The sequence below is a fragment of the Triticum dicoccoides genome, chromosome 5B, assembly GCF_002162155.2.
Source record: "Triticum dicoccoides isolate Atlit2015 ecotype Zavitan chromosome 5B, WEW_v2.0, whole genome shotgun sequence".
Taxonomy (NCBI): Eukaryota; Viridiplantae; Streptophyta; class Magnoliopsida; order Poales; family Poaceae; genus Triticum; species Triticum dicoccoides.
The window spans coordinates 118125681-118151217 of NC_041389.1; the positions used below are offsets into that span (position 1 = coordinate 118125681).

The 25537-nt window shown below is 44.1% G+C and overlaps 1 protein-coding gene across 1 annotated transcript; it reads right to left on the minus strand.

Annotated features, from left to right (window-relative positions):
* Positions 1 to 22837: 22837 nt before the first annotated feature.
* Positions 22838 to 25469, minus strand: LOC119307719 (scarecrow-like protein 14). The gene is made up of 2 exons (XM_037583793.1): positions 23255 to 25469; positions 22838 to 23171 (listed from the first exon to the last, which is right to left on the minus strand). The coding sequence occupies exon 1, from the start codon at positions 25325 to 25327 to the stop codon at positions 23381 to 23383; it is 1947 nt and encodes a 648-aa protein (XP_037439690.1). The 5' UTR covers positions 25328 to 25469; the 3' UTR covers positions 22838 to 23171; positions 23255 to 23380.
* Positions 25470 to 25537: the final 68 nt, after the last annotated feature.

Sequence of the window (25537 nt, forward strand, 5' to 3'; positions counted from 1 at the left end):
GTCAAAACCGGCGGATCTCGGGTAGGGGGTCCCGAACTGTGCGTCTAGGCGGATGGTAACAGGACACGATGTTTTACCCAGGTTCGGGCCCTCTTGATGGAGGTAAAACCCTACATCCTGCTTGATTAATATTGATGATTTGTATTACAAGAGTGGATCTACCACGAGATCAAGGAGGCTAAACCCTAGAAGCTAGCCTATGGTATGATTGTTGTAATGGTTGTTGTGTCCTACGGACTAAAACCCTCCGGTTTATATAGACATCGGAGAGGGATAGGGTTACACAGAGTCGGTTACCATGGTAGAAGATCTACATATCCGTATCGCCAAGCTTTCCTTCCACGCCAAGGAAAGTCCCATCCGGACACGGGACGGAGTCTTCATTCTTGTATCTTCGTAGTCTTGGAGTCCGGCGGACAATGATAGTCCGGCTGCCGGGACACCCCCTAGTCCAGGACTCCCTCAGTTGTCCTTGAATATTAACTTGGGGTGCCATGGGCATCCCCAAGCTTAGGCTCTTTGCCACTCCTTATTCCATAATCCATCGAATCTTTACCCAAAACTTGAAAACTTCACAACACAAAACTCGACAGAAAACTCATAAGCTCCGTTAGTATAAGAAAATAAAACAACCACTTAGGTACTGTAATGAACTCATTCTAAATTCATATTGGTGTAATATATACTGTATTCCAACTTATCTATGGTTCATACACTCTGATACTACTCATAGATTCATCAAAATAGGCAAACAACACAATGAAAACAGAATCTGTCAAAAACAGAACAGTCTGTAGTAATCTGTATCAAACGTATACTTCTGGAACTCCAAAAATTCTACCAAATTAGGAAGTCCTAAGAAATTAGTGTACCAATCCAGAGCAAAAAGAATCAGATCATAAGCACGTTTCTGTGAATTAACAAAACTAATTTACTGGGTGCAAAAGTTTCTGATTTTCAGCAGGATCAACACAACTATCACCGTAAGCTATCCTAAAGGTCTTACTTGGCACTTTATTGAAACAAAAGCTATAAAACATGATTACTACAGTAGCATAATCATGTGTAAAAACAAAAACAGTAAGGATAAATATTGGGTTGTCTCCCAACAAGCGCTTTTCTTTAATGCCTTTCTAGCTAGGCATGATGATGACAATGATGCTCACATAAAAGATAAGAATAGAAACATAAAGAGAGCATCATGAAGAATATGAATAGCACATTTAAGTCTAACCCACTTGCTATGCATAGGGATTTTGTGAGCAAACAACTTATGGGAACAATAATCAACTTGCATAGGAAGGTAAAAGAAGCATAACTTCAAGATTTTAAGCACATAGAGAGGAAACTTGACATTATTGCAACTCCTACAAGCATATGTTCCTCCCTCATAATAATTTTCAGTAGCATCATGAATAAATTCAACAATATAACCAGCACCTAAAGCATTCTTTTCATGATCTACAAGCATAGAAAATTTACTACTCTCCACATAAGCAAATTTCTTCTCATTCGGAATAGTGGGAGCAAACTCAACAAAATAAGTATCATATGATTGAAAATTAAGATCAAGATGACAAGTTTCATGGTTATCATTATTTTTTAAAGCATACGTGTCATCACAATAATCATCATAGGTAGGAGGCATGCTTTCATCATAGTAAATTTGCTCATCAAAGCTTGGGGGACAAAAAATATCATCTTCATCAAACATAGCTTCCCCAAGCTTGTGGCTTTGCATATTATTAGCATCATGGATATTCAAGGAATTCATACTAACAACATTGCAATCATGCTCATCATTCACATATTTCATGCCAAGCATTCTATGTAATTCTTCTTCTAGCACTTTGGCACAATTTTCCTTCCCATCATACTCACGAAAGATATTAAAAAGGTGAAGCGTATGAGACAAACTCAATTCCATTTTTTTGTAATTTTCTTTTATAGACTAACTAGTGCTAAAACAAGAAACAAAAAGATTTGATTGCAAGATCTACAGATATACCTTCAAGCACTCACCTCCCCGGCAATGGCGCCAGAAAAGAGCTTAGTTGACGGGGTGTGAGTGAGTGCCCTTTTACCTAGACTCCCCGGCAACGGCGCCAGAAAAGAGCTTGATGTCTACTACACAACCTTCTTCTTGTAGACGTTGTTGGGCCTGCAAGTGCACAGGTTTGTAGGACAGTAGCAAATTTCCCTCAAGTGGATGACCTAAGGTTTATCAATCCGTAGGAGGCGTAGGATGAAGATGGTCTCTCTAAGCAACCCTGCAACCAAATAACAAAGAGTCTCTCGTGTCCCCAACACACTCAATACAATGGTAAATTGTATAGGTGCACTAGTTCGGCGAAGAGATGGTGATACAAGTGCAATATGGATGGTAGATAAAGGTATTTGTAATCTGAAATAATAAAAACAGCAAGGTAACTAACGGTAAAAGTGAGCGTAAACGGTATTGCAATGATAGGAAACAAGGCCTAGGGTTCATACTTTCACTAGTGCAAGTTCTCTCAACAATAATAACATAGATAGATCATATAACAAGCCCTCAACATGCAACAAAGAGTCACTCCAAAGCCACTAATAGCGGAGAACAAACATAGAGATTATGGTAGGGTACGAAACCACCTCAAAGTTATTCTTTCCGATCGATCTATAAAAGAGTTCGTACTAGAATAACACCTTAAGATACAAATCAACCAAAACCCTAATGTCACCTAGATACTCCATTGTCACCTCAAGTATCCGTGGGCATGATTATATGATATGCATCACACAATCTCAGATTCATCCAACCAACATAAAATTACTTCAAAGACTGCCCCAAAGTTTCTACCGGAGAGTCAAGAACGTGTGCCAACCCCTATGCATAGGTTCCCAATGTCACGAAACCCGCAAGTTGATCACCAAAACATAAATCAAGTGGCACATGATATCCCATTGTCACCACAGATAATCACGGCAAGACATACATCAAGTGTTCTCATAAAAGACTCAATCCGATAAGATATATTCAAAGGGGAAACTCAATTCATCACAAGAGAGTAGAGGGGGAGAAACATCATAAGATCCAACTACAATAGCAAAGCTCGGGATACATCAAGATCGTGCCATAGAGGAACACGAGAGAGAACACGAGAGAGAGAGAGAGAGAGAGAGAGAGAGAGAGAGAGAGAGAGAGATCAAACACATAGCTACTGGTACATACCCTCAGCCCCGAGGGTGAACTACTCCCTCCTCGTCATGGATAGCGCCGGGATGATGAAGATGGCCACCGGTGATGGGATCCCCTTCTGGTAGGGTGCCACGAAGGGCTCCCGAGAGGTTTTTGGTGGCTACAGAGGCTTGCGGCGGCGAAACTCCCGATCTATCTTCTGTTCTGGAAGTTTTAGGGTACGTAGGTATATATGGGTGCAGGGGGTACGTCGGTGGAGCTACGAGGGACCCACGAGGTAGGGGGCGCGCCCGGGAGGGTGGGCGCGCCCCCCACGCTCGTGGGCAGCCCGTATCTCCCCTGACGTGCACTCTAAGTTCCCTGGGTTGCTTTCCTTCCAAAAATAACTTCTCTAGTTGATTTCGTTCCATTTTGACTCCGTATGATATTCCTTTTCCTCGAAACACTGAAATAGGCATAAAACAGCAAATCTGGGCTGGGCCTCCGGTTAATAGGTTAGTACCAAAAATAATATAAAAGTGGATAATAAAGCCCAATATTGCCTAAAACAGTAGATAAAGTAGCATGGAGCAATCAAAAATTATAGATACGTTGGAGACGTATCAATTATCAGTTTCAATAATTTTATTCTCACTAGCCCTAGCAAGTTGTTCATCAAGAAATTCACCTAATGGCCCAGTAGTATCAAGCATAGAAGTAGTTTCATCATAAGTATCACGCATAGAAGAAGTGGCATTATCAATAACATGCAACATATCAGAATTAATAGCAGAAGCAGGTTTAGGTGTCGCAAGTTTACTCAAAACAGATGGTGAATCAAGTGCAGAGCTAGATGGCAGTTCCTTACCTCCCCTCGTAGTTGAGGGATAAATCTTGGTTTTCTCGTCTTTCAAGTTCCTCATAGTGATCAGCAGATATAAATCCCAAGTGACTCAAAGAATAGAGCTATGCTCCCCGGCAACGGCGCCAGAAAATAGTCTTGATAACCCACAGTATAGGGGATCGCAACAGTTTTCGAGGGTAGAGTATTCAACCCAAATTTATTGATTCGACACAAGGGGAGCCAAAGAATATTCTCAAGTATTAGCAGTTGAGTTGTCAATTCAACCACACCTGGATAACTTAATATCTACAGCAAAGTATTTAGTAGCAAAGTAGTATGGAAATAATGGTAACAGTGGAAAAAGTAACAGTAGCAGTTTTGCAGTAATTGTAACAGTGGCAACGGTAAAGTAACTAAGTAAAGAGCAATATGTGAAAAGCTCGTAGGCATTGGATCAGTGATGGATAATTATGTCGGATGCGATTCCTCATGCAATAGTTATAACATAGGTTGACACAGAAGTAGCTCCAGTTCATGAATGTAATGTAGGCATGTATTCTGAATATAGTCATACGTGCTTATGGAAAAGAACTTGCATGACATCTTTTGTCCTACCCTCCCGTGGCATTGGGGTCCTATTGGAAACTAAGGGATATTAAGGCCTCCTTTTAATAGAGTACCAGACCAAAGCATTAACACTTAGTGAATACATCAACTCCTCAAACTACGGTCATCATCGAGAGTGTCCTGATTATTGTCACTTCGGGGTTGTCGGATCATAACACATAATAGGTGACTATAGACTTGCAAGATAGGATCAAGAACTCACATATATTCATGAAAATATAATAGGTTCAGATCTGGAATCATGGCACTCAGGCCCTAGTGACAAGCATTAAGCATAGCAAAGTCATAGCAACATCAACCTCAGAACATAGTGGATACTAGGGATCACTAGGGATCAAACCCTAACAAAACTAACTCGATTACATGGTAAATCTCATCCAACCCATCACCGTCCACCAAGCCTACGATGGAATTACTCACGCACGGCAGGGAGCATCATGAAATTGGTGATGGAGGATGGTTGATGATGACGACGGCGACGGATTCCCCTCTCTGGAGCCCTGAACGGACTCCAGATCAGCCCTCCCGAGAGAGATTAGGGCTTGGTAGCGGCTCCGTATCGTAAAACGCGATGAATCCTTCTCCCTGATTTTTTTTTCTCCCTGAACGTGAATATATAGAGTTGGAGTTGAGGTCGGTGGAGCACAAGGGGGCCACGAGGCAGGGGGCGCGCCCCCCACCCTCGTGGATAGTGTGTGGGCCCCCTTGCCTTGATTCTTTCGCCAGTATTTTTTATTAATTCCAAAAATAATCTCCATGGAGTTTCAGGTCATTCCGAGAACTTTTATTTCTGCACAAAAATAACACCATGGCAGTTTTGCTGAAAACAACGTCAGTTCGGGTTAGTTCCATTCAAATCATGGAAGTTAGATTCCAAGACAAGGGCAAAAGTGTTTGGACCGGTGCCGTTGGTGATTGTGGGAGAAGCGGACGAGATAAGCTACAGGGAGGGAGAGGAAAATGCGACGCAGGACTCGCCGGCCATGAGGGTTTATATAGCAGGCCGGTAAGCATTGGGATTTTGGGGGATTTCATTGATTCGGGCGGGAAGCTTGCACGGGAACCTGCGAAGTTGCGCGGGAACGGGCTCACCAACGAGTCATTGGCGCCACTTTGAGCCACTATTTGGCCAAAAGAACGCCCCCGTGCGCTGCAAGCTTGCGCTGTAAGACGTCTCCGGCAGCGGGGTGACAAGACGTGCGAGAGGAGGTCGAAAGGCCACGTACACATACGGTTAATACAAAAAAATGTTTGCGGTTTTAATTACCTACTATACCACATCCTGGTTTATAAGTAGGATTTAACTAATAAAATACGAATGCATGTCGCCAAAGATTATATAGTTTGATTCGTATGTGAACATAGTTTCTAATTATATAATTTTATAACACGCATTAACATTTTGTTGGTTAAATTTAAGGGCAAAGTACGGCACATAATATAAAGGGGACTATAGACTAAGACGGAGGTAGTAGCACACAACCTCTCTCTACACAGCAATGCAACTGTCGGCCGACTTGTAGGCGACCATTTCTGCGTGTTCAACGGCTCTATGTGTGTGGTTGCTTGCGGTTGAGGCGGCCGCGGCGCGCTCTGCTCACGTCCCGCCGCACGCGCTCTGCTCTCGCATCCCTTCGTGTGCTCTGCCCTCGTCCTCCATGCGCGTTGTCAGTGTTTGGGGCCAGCGCACGATCACGCACGTTTGTGTGCATGCGGTTGCGCCGGGCACGGCACGACGATGCAGTTACCCGCTGCAAAAACTGCCATGCGGACGCGCCGAGAATCCAGCCGCCCGGCCTCCTTTTATTCCTGCGTCCATTTACCTTCATCTCTCATGTTACACGACACAATAAGCACACCCACGACGACACATACATAGAGGACATCTAGCGTTTCCAATGGCGCTCCCAGCGGCCGACGACGACAACGGCTCGCAGTTCACCACGCATCACGTCGTGGACACCCACGTGAGGAGGAAGGCTCTCTCGATGGTGTTCACGAACGATCTGGTCTTGGTGGAGAGCTCCATCCAAACTATGGAGCAGTTCCTTGCCGAGGACAAGTACCAAGTGGCCGGCTTCAACCTCGAGTACACCATCGGTCGTGCCGGGCACGATCAGAAGGTTGCCGTCGCCTAGTTGTGCGTGCGACATGACGCCTGCTACGTCTTGAGCTTGCGTTGGTTTTCCTTGAAGAGGAAAGGGTGATGCAACAATAGTAGCGTAAGTATTTCCCTCAGTTTTTGAGAACCAAGGTATCAATCTAGTAGGAGGCTCCTCAGAAGTCCCACGCACCTACACAAACAAACAAGAACTCGCAACCAACGCAATAAAGGGGTTGTCAATCCCTTCACGGCCACTTGCGAAAGTGAGATCTGATAGAGATAATATGATAAGATAAATATATTTTTCGTATTTTATAATATAGATTGGAAAAGTAAAGATGCAAATAAAAGTAGATTGAAATCTTATATGATAAGAGATAGACCCGGGGACCATAGGTTTCACTAGTGGCTTCTCTCAAGATAGCATAAATATTACGGTGGGTACTGTCGAGCAATTGATAGAAAAGAGAATAATTATGAGATTATCTAGGCATGATCATGTATATAGGCATCACGTTCGTGACAAGTAGACCGACTCCTGCCTGCATCTACTAGTATTACTCCACACATCGACCGCTATCCAGCATGCATCTAGAGTATTAAGTTCATAAAGAACAGAGTAACGCATTAAGAAAGATGACATGATGTAGAGGGATAAACTCATGCAATATGATATAAACCCCATCTTTTTATCCTCGATGGAAACAATACAATACGTGCCTTGCTGCCCTTGCTGTCACTAGGAAAGGACATCGCAAGATTGAACCCAAAGCTCAGCACTTCTCCCATTGCAAGAAAGATCAATCTAGTAGGCCAAACCAAACTGATAATTTGAAGAGACTTGCAAAGATAACTTAATCAAACATAAAAGAATTTAGAGGAGATTCAAATATTTCTCATAGATAAACTTGATCATAAACCCACAATTCATCGGATCTCGACAAACACACCGCAAAAAGAGTTACATCGAATAGATCTCCAAGAAGATCAAGGAGAACTTTGTACTGAGATTCAAAGAGAGAGAAGAAGCCATCTAGCTAATAACTATGGACCCGAAGGTCTGTGGTAAACTACTCACAACTCATCGGAGAGGCCTTGGGGATGATGTAGAGGCCCTCCGTGGTCGATTCCCCCTCCGGCGGAGCGCCGGCGAAGGCTCCAAGATGGGATCTCGCAGATATAGAAGGTTACGGCGGTGAAAATAGGTTTTCGTGGTCGCTTCTGATGTTTTCGGGGTACATGGGTATATGTAGGAGGAAGAAGTAGGTCGGTGGAAGCTCGAGGGGCCCACGAGGGTGGGGGGCGCGACCACCAGTAGGGGGCACGCCGGGTACCCTCGTGGCCGCCTCCTTTGTTTCTTGACTTCCACTCCAAGTCCTCTGGATCATGTTTGTTCCAAAAAGATCGCTCCCGAAGGTTTCATTCTATTTGGACTCCATTTGATATTCCTTTTCTTCGAAACACTGAAATAGGCAAAAAAAACAGCAATTTGGGCTGGGCCTCCGGTTAGTAGGTTAGTCCCAAAAATGATATAAAAGTGTAAAGTAAAGCCCATAAACATCTAAAACGGGTAATATAATAGCATGGAACAATAAAAAATTATAGATACGTTGGAGATGTATCAAGCATCCCAAGCTTAATTCCTGCTGGTCCTCGAGTAGGTAAATGATAAAAACAGAATTTTTGATGTGGAATGCTACCTAGCATAATTCTCAATGTAATTTTCTTTATTGTGGCATGAATGTTCAGATCCAAATGATTCAAAATAAAAGTTCATATTGACATAAGAAATAGTAATACTTCAAACATACTAATCAAAGCAATCATGTCTTCTCAAAATAACATGGCTAAAGAAAGTTCATCCCTACAAAATCATATAGTTAGGTCATGCTTCATTTTCGTGACACAAAAATGCTCCCATCTTGCACACCCCCAATGACAAGCCAAGCAATTGTTTCGTACTTAAATAATCTTAAAAAAATTCAACTTTCACGTAATACATGAGCGTGTGCCATGGATATAGCACTATTTGTGGAATAGAATATGATGAGGGAGATTGTGTGGAGAAGAGAAAAAAGGAGAAAGTCTCACACTAACAAGGATAATCAACGGGCTATGAAGATGCCCATCAATTGATGTCAACATGAGGAGTAGGGATTGCCATGCAACGGATGCACTAGAGCTATAAATGTATGAAAGCTCAACAAAAGAAACTAGTGGGTGTGCATCCAACTTGCTTGCTCACGAAGACCAAGGGCATTTTGAGGAAGCCCATCATAGAAATATACAAGCCAAGTTATATAATGAAAAATTCCCACTAGTATATGAAAGTGACAACATATGAGACTCTCTATATGAAGAACATGGTGCTACTTTGAAGCACAAGTGTGGAAAAAGATAGTAACATTACCCCCCTTTTTTATTTTCTTTTTTTGGGCCTTTTTTTATTTGGCTTTTCCCTTTTTTTGGCCTTTCTTTTTTTATTTGGCCTTTCTTTTTTTTATTTGGCCTTTCTTTTTTTAAAATTGGGGACAATGCTCTAATAATGATGATCATCACACTTCTATTTATTTACAACTCATGAATTACAACTCAATACTAGAACAAGATATGACTCTATATGAATGCCTCCGGCGGTGTACCGGGATGGGCAATGAATCAAGAGTGACATGTATGAAAAATAATGCATGGTGGCTTTGCCACAAATACGATGTCAACTACATGATCATGCAAGGCAATATGACAATGATGATGTGTGTCATGATGATGAACGGAACGGTGGAAAGTTGCATGGCAATATATCTCGGAATGGCTATGGAAATGCCATAATAGGTAGGTATGGTGGCTGTTTTGAGGAACATATAAGGAGGTTTATGTGTGATAGAGCGTATCATATCACGGGGTTTGGATGCACCGGCGAAGTTTGCACCAACTCTCAAGGTGAGAAAGGGCAATGCACGGTACCGAAGAGGCTAGCGATGATGGAAGGGTGAGAGTGCGTATAATCCATGGACTCAACATTAGTCAAAAAGAACTCATATACTTATTGCAAAAATATGTAAGTCATCAAAAACCAAGCACTACGCGCATGCTCCTAGGGGGATAGATTGGTAGAAAAGATCATCGCTCGTTCCCGACCGCCACTCATAAGGATGCACAATCTAAAAACACCTCATGTTTCAAATTTGTTACACAACTTTTACCATACGTGCATGCTACGGGGCTTGCAAACTTCAACACAAGCATTCTTTAAATTCATAATCACCCAACTAGCATGACTCTAATATCACTACCTCCATATCTCAAAATAATTATCAAGTATCAAATTGATCATAGCATCCAATTCACTTCCTATGATAGTTTTTATTATACCCAACTTGGATGCCCATCATTCTAGGACCAATTTTATAACCATAGCAAATACCATGCTGTTCTAACAGACTCTCAAAATAATATAAGTGAAGCATGAGAGATTAACAATTTCTACAAAATTAAGCCACCGCCGCGCTCTAAAAGATATAAGTGAAGCACTACAGCAAAAACTATCTAGCTCAAAAGATATAAGTGAAGCACATAGAATATTCTAGTAAATTCCAATAAAGTGGGTTTCTCCCAAAAGGTGCGTATATCAAGAATGATTGTGGTAAGTTAAAAAGCAAAGACTAATATCATACAAGACACTCCAAGCAAAACACATATCATGTGGCGAATAAAAATATAGCTCCAAGTAAAGTTACCGATAGACGAAGACGAAAGAGGGGATGCCTTCCTGGGCATCCCCAAGCTTAGGCTTTTGGTTATCCTTGAATATATTGGGGTGCCATGGGAATCCCCAAGATTAGGCTCTTGCCACTCCTTATTCCATAGTCCATCAAATCTTTACCCAAAACTTGAAAACTTCACAACACAAAATTCAACAGGAAATCTCATAAGCTCCGTTAGTGCAAGAAAGAAAAACCACCACATAAGGTACTGTAATGAACTCGTTATTTATTTATATTGGTGTTAAACCTACTATATTACAACTTCTCCATGGTTCATACCCTATATACTAGCCATAGATGCATCAAAATAAGCAAACAACACGCAAAAAACAGAATCTGTCAAAAACAGAACAGTCTGTAGCAATCTGTAACTCTCGAATACTTCTGGAACTCTAAAAATCCTACCAAAATAGGAAATCCTGGGAAATTTGTCTATTGATCTACAGAAAAAAGAATCAATGCAAAATCACGTTTCTGTGAATTACTAAAATTATTTTCGTGCGTTCAGAGTTTCTGTTTTTCAGCAGAATCAAATTAACTATCACCATAGGTTATCCTATAGGTTCTACTTGGCACAAACACTAATTAAAACATAAAAAACATATAAACAGAAGGTAGATGCAAAATTTATTACTAAACAGAAACAAAAAACAAAAAACTAAAATAAAATTGGGTTGCCTCCCAACTAGCACTATCGTTTAACGCCCCTAGCTAGGCATAAAAGCGAGGATAGATCTAAGTAGTGTCATCTTTGGCCCTCAATTCATAAGTAGATCGCATGATAGATTCATAAGGTAATTTAACTTTCTTTCTTGGAAAGTGCTTCATGCCTTTCCTTAATGGAAATTGGAATCTAATATTCCCTTCCTTCATATCAATAATCGCACCAATCGTTCTAAGGAAAGGTCTACCAAGAATAATAGGACAAGAAAGATTGCAATCTATGTCAAGAACGATAAAATCTACGGGCACATAGTTCCTATTTGCAAAAATAAGAACATCATTGATCCTTCCCATAGGCTTTTTAATGGTGGAATCCGCAAGGTGCAAATTGAAAGAGCAATCATCAAGATCATGGAAACCTAGAGTATCACATAAAGTTTTCGGAATTGTGGAAACACTAGCACCCAAATCACATAAAGCATAACACTCTTGATCTTTAATTTTAATCTTTATAGTAGGTTCCCACTCATCATAAAGTTTTCTAGGTATAGAAACTTTCAAATTAAGTTTTTCATCATAAGATTGCATCAAGGCATCAACAATATGTTTGGTAAAGGCTTTATTTCGACTATAAGCATGCGGAGAATTCAAAACGGATTGCAACAAGGAAATACAACCTTCTAAAGAACAATTATCATAATTAAATTCCTTGAAATCCAAGATAGTGGGTTCAATGCTATTTAAAGTCTTGACCTCTCCAATCCCACTTTTACCAAATTTAGCATCAAGATCTAAGAACTCCGAATCATTAGGACGCCTTTTAACTAAAGTTGACTCATCTCCAGTCCCATCATTATTAAGATTCATATTGCAAAACAAAGATTTAATAGGGGACACATCAATAACTTTTATATCTTCATCATTATTTTCATGGAAACTAGATGAACACGCCTTTACAAAGCAATCTTTCTTAGCACACAATCTAGCGGTTCTTTCTTTGCACTCATCAATGGAAATTCTCATAGCTTTGAGAGACTCATTGATATCATGCTTAGGAGAAGTAGATCTAAGTTTCAAAGAATTAACATCAAGCGAAAGTCTATCAACGTTCCTAGCCAAATCATCAACTTTAAGCAATTTTTCTTCAAGCAAGGCATTAAAATTCTTTTGAGAGACCATAAATTCTTTAACACTATTCTCAAAATCAGAGGGCGTCTTATTATAATTACCATAAGAATTATTGTAGGAATTTCCATAATTATTAGAGCAATTACTAGGGAACGGTCTAGGATTAAAGTTTCCTCTATAAGCATTGTTACCAAAATTATTCCTACCAACAAAATTCACATCCATAGATTCATTATTATTCTCAATCAAAGTAGACAAAGGCATATCATTGGGATCAATAGGAGCACTCTTAGTAGCAAACAATTTCATAAGTTCATCTATCTTTCCACTCGAAACATTAATTTCTTCAATAGCATGCACTTTTTTACTAGTAGATCTTTCGGTGTGCCATTGAGAATAATTATCCATAATGTTATCAAGGAGTTTAGTAGCTTCTCCTAAGGTGATTTCCACAAACATGCCTCCCGCAGCCGAATCTAAAAGATTTCTAGAAGCAAAATTCAATCCGGCATAAAAAATTTGTATGATCATCCATAAATTCAAACCATGAGTAGGGTAATTGCGAATCATCAATTTCATTCTTTCCCAAGATTGTGCAACATGCTCATGATCAAGTTGTTTAAAATTCATAATATCGTTCCTAAGAGAGATGATCTTAGCGGGAGGAAAATACTTAGAGATAAAAGCGTCTTTGCACTTATTCCATGAATCAATACTATTCTTAGGAAAAGACGAAAACCAAACTTTAGCACAATCTCTATGTGAAAACGGAAATAACTTCAATTTAACAATATCATTATCCATATCTTTCTTCTTTTACATCTCACACAAATCAACAAAGTTGTTTAGATGGGTAGCGGCATCTTCACTAGGAAGGCCAGAGAATTGGTCTTTCATAACAAGATTCAGCAAAGCAGCATTGATTTCACAAGACTCAACATCATTAAGAGGAGCAATCAGAGTACTAAGGAAATCATTATTATTGCTATTGGAAAAGTCACACAATTTGGTATTATCTTGCGCCATCGCGACAAGCAATCCAACACACAAGCAAACAAAAAGGCAAGCGAAAGAGAGAGGACATTGGGAAAGAGAGGGCGAATAAAACGGCAAGGGTGAAGTGGGGGAGAGGAAAACAAGAGGCAAATGGCAAATAATGTAAGTGTGAGGGAGATGAGTTTGTGATGGGTACTTGGTATGTCTTGACTTGAGCAAAGACCTCCCCGGCAAAGGCGCCAGAAATCCTTCTTGCTACGTCTTGAGCTTGCATTGGTTTTCCTTAAAGAGGAAAGGGTGATGCAGCAATAGTAGCATAAGTATTTCCCTCAGTTTTTGACAAACAAAGGTATCAATCCAGTAGGAGGCTCCTCAGAAGTCCCACGCACCTACACAAACAAACAAGAACTCGCAACCAACACAATAAAGGGGTTGTCAATCCCTTCACGGCCACTTGCAAAAGTGAGATCTGATAGAGATAATATGATAAGATAAATATATTTTTGGTATTTTATAATATAGATTGGAAAAGTAAAGATGCAAATAAAAGTAGATTTAAAGCTTATATGATAAGAGATAGACCCGGGGGCCATAGGTTTCACTAGTGGCTTCTCTCAAGATAGCAAAAATATTACGGTGGGTGAACAAATTATTGTCGAGCAATTGAAAGAAAAGCGAATAATTATGAGATTATCTAGGCATGATCATGTATATAGGCATCATGTCCGTGACAAGTAGACCGACTCCTGCCTGCATCTACTACTATTACTCCACACATCGACCGCTATCCAACATGCATCTAGAGTATTTAGTTCATAAAGAACAGAGTAACTCATTAAGAAAGATGACATGATGTAGAGGGATAAACTCATGCAGTATGATATAAACCCCATCTTCTTATCCTCGATGGCAACAATACAATATGTGCCTTGTCGCCCCTGCTTTCATTGGGAGAGGACACTGCAAGATTGAACCCAAAGCTAAGCACTTCTCCTATTGCAAGAAAGATCAATCTAGTAGGCCAAACCAAACTGATAATTCAAAGAGACTTGCAAAGATAATTTAATCACACATAAAAGAATTCAGAGGAGATTCAAATATTTCTCATAGATAAACTTGATCATAAACCCACAATTCATCGGATCTCGACAAACACACCGCAAAAAGAGTTACATCGAATAGATCTCCAAGAAGATCGAGGAGAACTTTGTATTGAGATTCAAAGAGAGAGAAGAAGCCATATACTAATAACTATGGACCCGAAGGTATGTGGTAAACTACTCATAACTCATCGGAGAGGCCTTGGGGATGATGTAGAGGCCCTCCATGGTCGATTCCCCCTCCGGTGGAGCGCCGGTGAAGGTTCCAAGATGGGATCTCGCAGATACAAAAGGTTATGGCGGTGGAAATAGGTTTTCGTGGTCGCTTTTGATGTTTTCGGGGTACATGGGTATATGTAGGAGGAAGAAGTGGGTCGATGGACGCTCGAGGGGCCCACGAGGGTGGGGGGAGCGCCCACCTGTAGGGGGCGCGCCGGGTACCCTCGTGGTCGCCTCCTTTGTTTCTTGACTTCCACTCCAAGTCGTCTGGATCACGTTTGTTCCAAAAAGATCGCTCCCGAAGGTTTCATTCCGTTTGGACTCCGTTTGATATTCCTTTTCTTTGAAACACTGAAATAGGCAAAAAAACAACAATTTGGGTTGGGCCTCCGGTCAGTAGGTTAGTCCCAAAAATGATAAAAAAGTGTAAAGTAAAGCCCATAAACATCCAAAACGGCTAATATAATAGCATGGAACAATCAAAAATTATAGATACGTTGGAGACGTATCAACGCCCTCGTCTACCACTACCACCTGGCCACAAGGCCTTGCGAGCGTTTCTCCAGATTTATCAACAACTCCGACTACAGTTTTGCTACAGTGGACACCACCAACGATCTAAACGCGCTCAAGGTTTCGGGCTTGAAATGCCCGAATCTTGTCAACATCTAGCACCACTACAAGGTCTGGGGCAGCGACAACAACAAACTGAACTCCCTGCTTGACCTCGCGTCGGCCATCATCGACCCCTACTATACGAAGATGAAGGATGAGAGCAAGAAGGACAAGAACGCCTGGCACAGTGTTTGCCATGAGAGACTGGATGAACAACATGTCAAGTACGCGGCCAAGGACGCGTACACAAGCTATGAGATGTACAGGCAGATCGTTGACATGAGGAATTGTCTTCTTCCTGTCCCAGCTGAGGGATCGAGCCACAGAGCAGTGGCGGGAGCGTCACAAGAAGTAGATGACTAGACGATTGTTTCTCCTACTTTAAAATGCATGCAATTGTTTATTGAGGTGTGTGTGAATGATCTGTATAGTCACTTGTGTAATTGGATGTTTATTTCAGTTATATATATACACATGCTATTCTTCCATAGATAGTGCAAATCACACGGCTTATTAGCAGCAATCGTCTGTATTATTATTGGTCTTCGCACACATTTCTGATTACGGACCTATTTGCCGCATATCACACACATCTTGTTAAGTTGAACTGTTTCTATTGTGTTGCCTAATCACACACAGTTCATCCTAGTGATCTGCATGCCGTATATCGCACACACCCTCATCTGGCCACTCGTTTCTGTTGTTCTGCATCATCGCAAATAGTTCTTCTGGATCAATCATTTGGCACTCACCGCACATGCAAATCTAATATGAACCATGTTTGATGCCACCGTCATCACAAACGTTTAGCACCTTTTTGACGGGTTTTTACACCACCGTTTGCGATTATTGCATCGCACACAGTTTTGTCGAAGGGTCTCTAATTCGACTGTTGCATTTGGACCATCCTGCAGTAGTGCCAGGTGTACCTCCTTGGGAAACACATCCTCATACTCCCGCAAAAGATCAAAAACAACACTAGGAAGAGTTGAGGGTAAGTCGTTAGCAGCCAATAAAGTTTCCTTATACATGAGTACAAATAATGGAGTATTAGGTTCTCTCAATTCCCGCATATCCCTTTTCCTAGCCATCATAACTAATCCCTGTTTTTTCCGGGGCTTGGTCATATTTGGCTATGGACTTCTGGCTGTGGAAACACTCCATCACCATGTTGGTGGCTCACTCGTTGTGTATGATCACTCTCTCCCTTTTTCTTTCCTTTTCTTTTCATCTCATCAAGATAGACTTCCTCGGGTGTCATGGGCAGCCAAGTGAACTTTTCTCCTCTATGGACAAAACATAAGCGATTCGCACGCCCGCTGATTAGCACATCATGGTCATGCAACCACAGTCGTCCAAGAAGAAAGTGACAAGCGTGCATCAGCACCACATCACACTCAACATCATCCTGATATGTCCCTACTAAAATTGGTATTTGCACGCTGCTAATCACCTTAATTGCGCCACAATCATTCGACCATTGCATGCGGTATGGGTGTGGGTGACGTTTTGTTTGCAATTGAAGCTTCTCGACCATCTCTTGCTTGCAGTATTGTTGCAGCTGCCACTATCAACAATCACTCGACATATCTTTGAGTTGATAAGGCAACGGGTGTGGAAAATATTATGCGTTGCCCCTTTTCCTCCTCCACAACCTGGGTGTTAAGTGAACGACATACAACCAAAGCTTCTCCATCAAGTTCCTCATGAGATAAAATAGTTCCTCCTACTTCCCAACCTTGCTCCTCTTCCACTTCATCATTGCCACCTTCAGGGTCGCTTTCAGACTCCCATTCACCTCGTTCATTGATGATCATAGTTCTTTTGCTTGGACATTCCAAAGAAATATGACCTCTTCCTTTGCATGTGTGGCATTGAATGTCATTGCTGCGTGTAGAACTCTTTTCTGGAGGTGGATCAGAGGATACTCCTGTTGTAGCTGATGACCTCTTATCTTGATTGCAAATAGTAGGTGAGGAAACCATCGAGGTATGTGGGTGACTAGGTGGTGCACCCTCAAACTAAGAACCATATGGCTGTTGTGTTAGCGGCCATGAGCGTGTGGTGGTGCGGCCTTGAAAGCACGAGTACTACCATTACGCATATTCTTATTCTCAACTCTTATAGCTTGATGTACCACATCTTGTAATGTATCATAAGGAAACATCTCCACAAAGTCTGATATTTCATCATTCAGCCCATGTAAAAATCTCACCATCTTCACCTCATCACTTTCACGGGTTCTTGTACGAATTAGTAGCACCTCCATCTCTTTATAGTACTCCTCAACAATGCGTGAACCTTGAGTGAGCCCCTGCAACCATTTGTAAAATTGCCTCCCATAGTATGATGGAACAAAGTGACGCCTCATGACTTCCTTCATCAAAGTCCAGTTGCGGATATGATTATTGCCCAACATCAACCGATCGTCTTGCAGCTGATTCCACCATGTAAGAGCATAACCAGAGAACTCCATGACAACAAGATCAACTCTCTTGGCTCCAGAAAAACCATGGATGCGGAATATTTGATTGCATTTCTCCTCCCACTCAATATATGTATCCGGATCCTCTTTTCCTGTGAAGGATGGCACATGTAGCTTCACTCTTGCTTGGTTGTCATGGTCATCTCGATCATGACGGTCATAATGATGACCGTTGCGACCAAAAACAGCACCACGGCGAGGCAGGGAGTAGGGTTCATAGTCCCCCATGCCTTCAGCTTCGTCACCATGCTTGGAGAGATCTTCAAGGGAGAGGGCATCACCATCATGTGCCGCTCATCACCGGTGATCAGTGGCCAACCTGCGGGGGTCATGGCCTCGCAGCCCACTCTCACGGGGGGCAGCAAAGTTGCCACGCGTCCGTTCAGCACCAACAGTAGGGGCGCCGTGGGCAGCAGCTCCTGCTGCTCTTCCACGACCATCGTGGTGATCCTCGTTTCCTTGACGGCGTTGGTCGCCGGCGGCCAGCGAGGCAGCGGGGCTGTATTGATGTTGATCCCCATTACCTGCGATAGGAAGACGGCCTTCGAACATCCTTCGCATAGCTGCAATTATACACTCCTCAATCATTTCACCAAGTGTTGCGCGAGTTTTTGGGAGATCATCATCCACATGTTGATGTCCATGTACACTCGAGTTGGATCTTGTCATGTTAACTCTCAGAAACAAGTGGCCAAAAGAAAAATATATGTGGAAAACACTCAGCTCACCTTATTGCTTACCCAAATTCTAATGATTCCTTGGCGGCTATGCGGTGGTAGAAAATCAGGAGTGGACGGGCGAAAGAAAGGAAGGAAGCTGACGGTTTATAGGTGGATCTGGGTGGGGTAAAATGGGGAGGGCTAGTGCTGAGATCCAATCGATGCAAACCAAATGAACAAGAAAAATTTGTAGATCCTTGCACCACATTTGAGTTGCAAAACTTGCCACTACAACTTTTAAAATTTCTCATCAAACTGAATATGATTGCACACTTGCTCAACACTTTCTCTTCTCTGTTTTCCCACTTTTTTGCTCCTTTTTTTCCTCTCTTTTTTTGCTTTTTTCTCTCTCTTTTCTTTTTGCAGCACAAAAGATCCAACAACAAGAGTCAAAGAAAACAACAGCAACTTTGGATAGAACTTGGTGCAAACACAAAGAGGAAAGCAAACAACTAGATCTCAGCAAACAAAGGCTTGGATTTTTTTGGTGGCTTTTTGGCTTTGGACTCTAGGATGGGAAAACCAAACTAAAAATGATAGATCTAGCAACAAAGATACAAATCCTACCGTGTAAACCTTGCTCTGATACTAGATGATGCGACACCGTCTTCGATAAAGAGAGCGTTCAAAGGGAGGTCCGATCTTCACGATGTAGGATCGATAAATGGATGGGGATAACTAGCTGCAAGCAGCCGGAAAATGGAAAATAAGATATTATGACCCGACGAGGAGGATGCTCATCGAATCTTGCAATCCAAACATTTATCGATCCACTACCCGCAATACTACCCCCACACAACCACACTCAAGTCATGGAGCACGGGATAGGTGCAATACGCAAGGGAAACCACGAACTCTAACCCACACAACACAATCTAGTCGTGGAGCGTGAATTAGGAGCAATTTCTCAAGGAATCACGAGAATAATGGTAACAAGAGCTCTCCAATCTCAGGAGGAGTCTATGTCTTTGGTCTTTGATAGAAATGGCAAAAGTCCCCAACTAAGGGAAGAGCTAGCCTATTTATAATCGGGACAACCCCCCTAGATAGGTGTGAAAGAGAAGCAGCTTTGGTTTGACTAAATGGCTTAGAGACTTAATGAGGTATCTTCTAGAAAAATCTCGTTGGAGGTGGTTGGCAGTTCCCGACCAAACATTGTTCACTGGAGTCGAACAATGTTTCCTTCAGCAGCAAACTCGAGTTCTGGGAACCTTTCGCAAGTTGAGATATCCAAACTCGTGCAAAACATTGTTTCGTTAGAATTGAAACAATGTTTCTTCAACAGACAACTCATTTCTTCATGAGTTCCTAACTTTGTTTCTTCGCCATAAAACATTGTTTTGCACAGACTGAAATGTGTTTGGCCTTCTTCGATGTCGCACCTGAGTTCAACCAACAACAAAGGAGGTGAAGGTACAACCATGTTTTCAAGGTCAAATGATAGACTTAAGTTAGCGTTCACCTGATCATGTATTTGCATTGCGCGACTTCTTGTGATTGGACCGTTGATGATTGGTGGTGTGGTGCCCATGGTTGGGATGTCCTCATCAACTACGGACAAGAGGAAGAGGATGAGTTGGACATCGAAGAGGAGCCTTTGTTCGAGGACGAGCTCGCCAACCAAGCCACCGGGGCAAAGCCGAAGCGCAAGAGCAAGCAGACGAAGGCATACACTGTGGCCGAGGACAAGCTCCTTTGCGAGTGTTGGAGGGACATTGGGCAAGAACCCAAGGTCGGCGCCGAACAAAAGGCATCAACCTTTTGGATCCGTGTCCACGGTGAGTTCCATGAGCGCAAGAAGTTTCCGCCGTACCAAATGCAAAGCACGCGCGGGTGGGTGTCCATTTCGAAGCGATGGAGGGTGATCCAACAAGAGTGCAACAAGTTTTGTGCCACTCTTGAGAGCATCAAGGCATGCCCCGTGAGCGGTATCGGCACGCAAGACATGGTATGCTAGCAAGCAGCTCTCTTTTGTGTCATTCCGTTTATGCTTGCATGTCCATTTCCATATCCATTTTGCCAATATGCTTGCATGCAATACATTTCTAGCCATTCCAAGCTTTGGAGGCGTTCAAGGTCCAACACGACGGCAAGTGCTTCAACCTCTCCCAATGTTGGAGGGTCATCAAAGACGAGGAGAAGTTAAAGGCACAATATGCCGCCCTCAAGTCGCGTGGGGGAAGAGGGTCATGTAGGAGGAAGACGGCGAGAAGCCATGGCCGCGGGGGAAGACCAACTCCAAGAAGGAGGACAATCGGGATGTGGCGTCGAACGCCTTGATCGCAAGCGTGGAGGGCATGATGAGCAAGACGGACTCAAGTGAGGAGGAGCGCCAGCGAAACAAAGAAGAAAATGAACGCCTTCATGGAGATCCAAAGGAGGAGGCTTGAGATGGATGCGGAGAAGCAAGCCAAGATGGTTGAGACGGAGGCAGAGAAGCAAGCTAAGATGCTACAGATCGAGGCCCAACGCCGAGACCAAGGCGAAAGAAGTGGCTCTCGCGAGCATGATTACCAGGGTGGAGATCATAAAGGTGGATCTCAACACCGTGTCGCCAAGGAAGAGGCCGTGATTCAAGAAGATGCATGCCGACATGCTCAAGTTCGACGACGAGTGACCTATGACGGCGAGCACCATCCTTTTTTGTATGACGGCTAGTATGCTGGCATGACCACGGACGTGATGGCATGGTCGAACTCCCGTCCTTTTTTTGTGTACTGGCATATGTGTCGGCCGCTGGCACAAGTGCGCCAGCCGAACTGTATGGTGTTTTCTGAAGCTGGCATTTGTATGCCGGTGCTGGCAAGGTGCCGGCACGAACTTCGGGCGACGACATGGCCGCTGGCATGAACTATGGCCGCGGGCATTTTCTAAAATTTGTGTGCGGACATAAAATGGGTCGACGCATTGAGCGCACTGCCGACCCAAATCTCAAACGGAGCGGACGCCGAGCGGGCGGCTGACCCAAACCGACAAAAAGCGAACGAAAGCGTCGTCCGTTTGGGTCGGCGCATTGGAGTTGCTCTAACGCTCCAGAATTTGTTGGGGCATTGTATCACCTGAGAGGTTGTATCACCAGATATGTTCTCTGGGTATCCCAGCTGAGAACCCATAACTCGACGACTGTATGAAAGTTGCCTACAACGACAACGCAAAGAACACGTACGTGGAAATTCTCTATTTTGGAAAACATGTACACGCAAATGGAGCCCAAAGATCACCATCGATCTGTTCCTCGAGAAGAAGAAAGATCCGGTCACTGGATCTGGATTTTGTCAACGAGGTATCTTAGTACGATACGAATGCCTGCCCCCCGAGGCATTCTTTAGCGTGGAATCATGTGCAGGTGTATAGTGATTGCAGATGTGTGTCGCAAGCAGTGACCTCGTCTACATGTGCACCAAGAATATAAAAACTATGGCAGATATAAAATTGCCGAGGCAAACCCAAACAAAACTTTCTTGAGGGAGGGCACGATCTTTCTAGTCTAGCCACTAAAAAGAACTAGTGCATTTCCTGAAAATATAAAAACATACACCAACAGAGTATATATACCGAGCAGATAACTGAATGATAAAACACAAAACATGTAAAAACTGTTGGACCAAACAGGAACAACTCAAGTTCACAAATCACAACGAACTCATGGTGTCGCAGCTACTGTCCTCCTACGATGCCATATTCGCTTTGATCTTCCAAAAAAAAAGGAAAAGCACAACCTGGGCAATATCAAAACAAGATCACAGTCCCAATAGTATATATCTGCACTGCTGCACAAAGGTTGGATCGATGCATGCACCCTGACCGGCGTCTCTGTCCCAGCTTGTTTTGCTCAGCTTGTCATGTGGTCCAACCATATTTTGCCCTTAATCATCTTTTCTGGGAGGAGCAGCACCAGGTGCTCTGCACGTCTCGTGCTACCCCCATGTTGTTTCAGCATCGCTTGATCCTCACAATCTTGTTAAGAATTCCCTGGGATTCGGTTCAGGTGTGGCACTAATCTATTCCGGCTTTTCACTTTCCCATACACCAGCAACTGAAATGTGATGTCCCAGATCATCGGTCTATGGAACCGTCACAAATCAAATCATACCGACTGAACGATTAAAGCTAATGTATCTTTCACAATTATTGAGATGGCAATGCATAGGCATGAGCTGTATCATTCAAGTGTCCATTTTGTTGTCTAAGGGGGCAAACAAAACTAAAAGGTCCTTGGGTCACCTGCCTCCCAGGATTCCATAAAACCAGAGAGGTGGCCTGGTTTTGCTGAACCCATGACAGGTCCCATCCCAACCATGCCAAGTGCTAAACAATCTGAATAAACTCTGGACAACCGACCCAGCTTTGCTTACTGCACAATTACGAAGAATCTTATGCTGAACTATGTCACAGCTTCAGAATATGGGCAAAATATTTGGTTTCCTGCATGAAAGGATCATTCTCATGGTACAAAACATAATAAACTAGCCAAGGCGAGGTTCATCAAGTTTTTCATACAAATGTTTACTGCCTGACACAGTGCAGTATGCACCCAGAAGACAGTGACTAGTGTCAATTACAACCTGGTCAACTGACTGGACTGATCACAGGCACATATCAAATTCAGCAAACAGCATCCATCCAGATCAGGACACCAAAGTCTAAACTCTACACATAGCTAGGCATCAGGCGGCAACATGACTGCAACATCTAATTCACAACACATAGAACCATGCATATATCTTGGGCTACCCATCTCTCTCATGACCTGCATCGCACAAATTGGCCCTATGAGCAGAATCACCTGCATGTCGGAATGCCAAATATGCACCAAATTCAGGAAAGGCGTACCTCAAGAAACTGCATCCACTGAATCAAAGGTTACTTAACTAGACCATGGTCCATACACAACACACAGACATTATATTGACATAACTAGAGCTATAAGCATTGCCAAGTGAAAACGCCAGCTAAAATTTATGAGCTAGCATCGTTTGCCGTCCATGTCGAGATGGCATAGAGGATGCGCCCTTTCCATCCTTGCAAGAGCCAGTGCTGATCTATATCAATCACAAAGTCCTTGTGGTAGCAGTTCTTGACCTTGTCTCTCGCTAGCTCAATGACCTCTGGATTCAATGGCAGCAGCTTCAAACCTGCCCGTTGATTCCTTACCTGCCATTGCTTATACGTCTCAGGACGCTCCACCCTATCTGTACCCTCACAGGCAATGACATTCAGGGCAGCACGCCCAAGGATGTTCTGCTCAATCAGCATCCTCTGTTCGTTATCCCTTGGGGTGGTTGTGTCCAGAACATCAAAAAGGGCCGAGTAGTAGAACAGAACCTCCCGAAACCGTGTCACGAAGAATGGGGCACTGAATGAGCCATTCACGATTGCATGGATGAATGTGTGGGGGCGCATCTTCCTGATGTTCTTGAGCACAACATCCCTTGGGCTCTCAAGCACAACGCTCTCGTCCATCAAGTTCTTGAATTGAAACAAGGAGTTAACAATGAGTACCTCATCAGGATCAATCTTCAAATCCTCTTTGCGGAGCGACTCCATCTTTGCCGTCGCGATGGCCCGGTACTCGAACGGCACATTAAACTCATGGGCATACTTCTTGAGCCTGCGCCCTGTCTCTTCAATCCGCTCTGTTGGCCGGAACCCAGGCTGAGGGAGATCGATACCAGTGATCCTTACATTCGGCGGCCCTCCAGGCCTTGTTGATATCCGTCGCAGAAAGCACGGCCACTGGAACCCATATTGTATACCATAATCGATGATATGTATCTTCTTCTTTCCCAAGGAGGCATTATAGATTGTACTATTTGAGAACAGGAAAGACACCTTCTTGAAACAGATGGCTGCCATGTACAGCTGGTAAGCTTTGAGCATGTCCACAGCTGAGATGCGTGTTGCCATGAGCGACTGGTGTACGAGGCCACCTGTGCCCGCCAGCCGCGCCTGCAGGCCCTCCGCAAAGCAATGCGCAAGGCGCTGAGTCCCATCGCCATCAGGGCGAGCATGCAGCTTGATCTGCTTCAGCAGCTCTGTAGCGCTCCGGCGGTCATCTGTGGCAACAGCCTGCGCGCAATGGATGAGCAGCGTGCGCAGGTCCACCACATCGGAACCACCACGCCGGCCCCTCCCCTTGCCATTGGCCCCCTTCCCGCCGCCGCTATCATTCTTGGCCACCGCCTCCTGCATGGCGATCCGCAGGTTCTGCATCTGCACGATGCACATCTCGTCTGAGGGCATCAGCATCCTGTCGAACATCTCCCGTGCAGAGACGTCGTCTCCCAGGGCACTCTGCTTGCTGCTCCTGCCACCCTCCTGCTCCAGCTCGTCATCATGGTAAGGGTTCTTCCGACCTCGGCCGCCACCAGAGTTGGCCGAGACCGCATCCACCGCCTCCTCCTTCTTTACGCTGAGCACAACCGGCGCCGGCGCAGGAGCTGCGTGGCCATTGAACCCAGCAACGAGTTTGTCCTCCCTGGGCAGGAACTTGTTGCCCTCCTCGACGCCCTTGAAGAACTGGCCAGAGGAGGCCTCCAGGTCGATGACGAGCTTGTCCTGACTGGGCAGGAACTTGTTGGCCTCCTGCATCCCCTTGAGGAAGGCGGAGCTCATGAGGTCGGAGTTGGCGCCGCCGCCGAAGAAGGCGGCGGGATCGAGGTCGACGGGCTCGAACTGGAAGCGGTCGTAGGAGTCAACGGCGGCCGGCGTGGGAGGCAGCTGGGCGGCGGTGCCGACGGAGGCGTCGGAGGGGGAGCACGGGGAGACGGCGCGGTTGTTGCTGTCGTCGGAGGTGGAGTTGGAGGAGGGATCGGAGAGGATCTCGAGGAAGGGCTGCTGCGCCTCGATGAGCGCGGGGTTGTCGGGGAAGTCGTAGAAGAACTTGTCGTCGATGTCCTCCTCCATGAGTATGCGGGAGATGAAGGGCAGGACGAGGTCCTCCGGCGTGGATGAGGGGGAGTCGCCGCCGCCGCCGCCTACCCCGCCGCCGTGGCCGTCGGGGGAGGGTTTCTGGTGCTCCTGCTCGTGGTGCGGGGTCGGGGGGAGGTCGAGGTATTCGGAGGGCGAGCCCGGGATGAGGTCGGAGAGGTAGAGGTTGAGGGAGGGGTCGTCGGC

Bases quoted from the DNA above. Each gene is read 5' to 3' on its own strand.
- LOC119307719 (XM_037583793.1), bottom strand. From the start codon at position 25,327: ATGGAGGAGGACATCGACGACAAGTTCTTCTACGACTTCCCCGACAAC.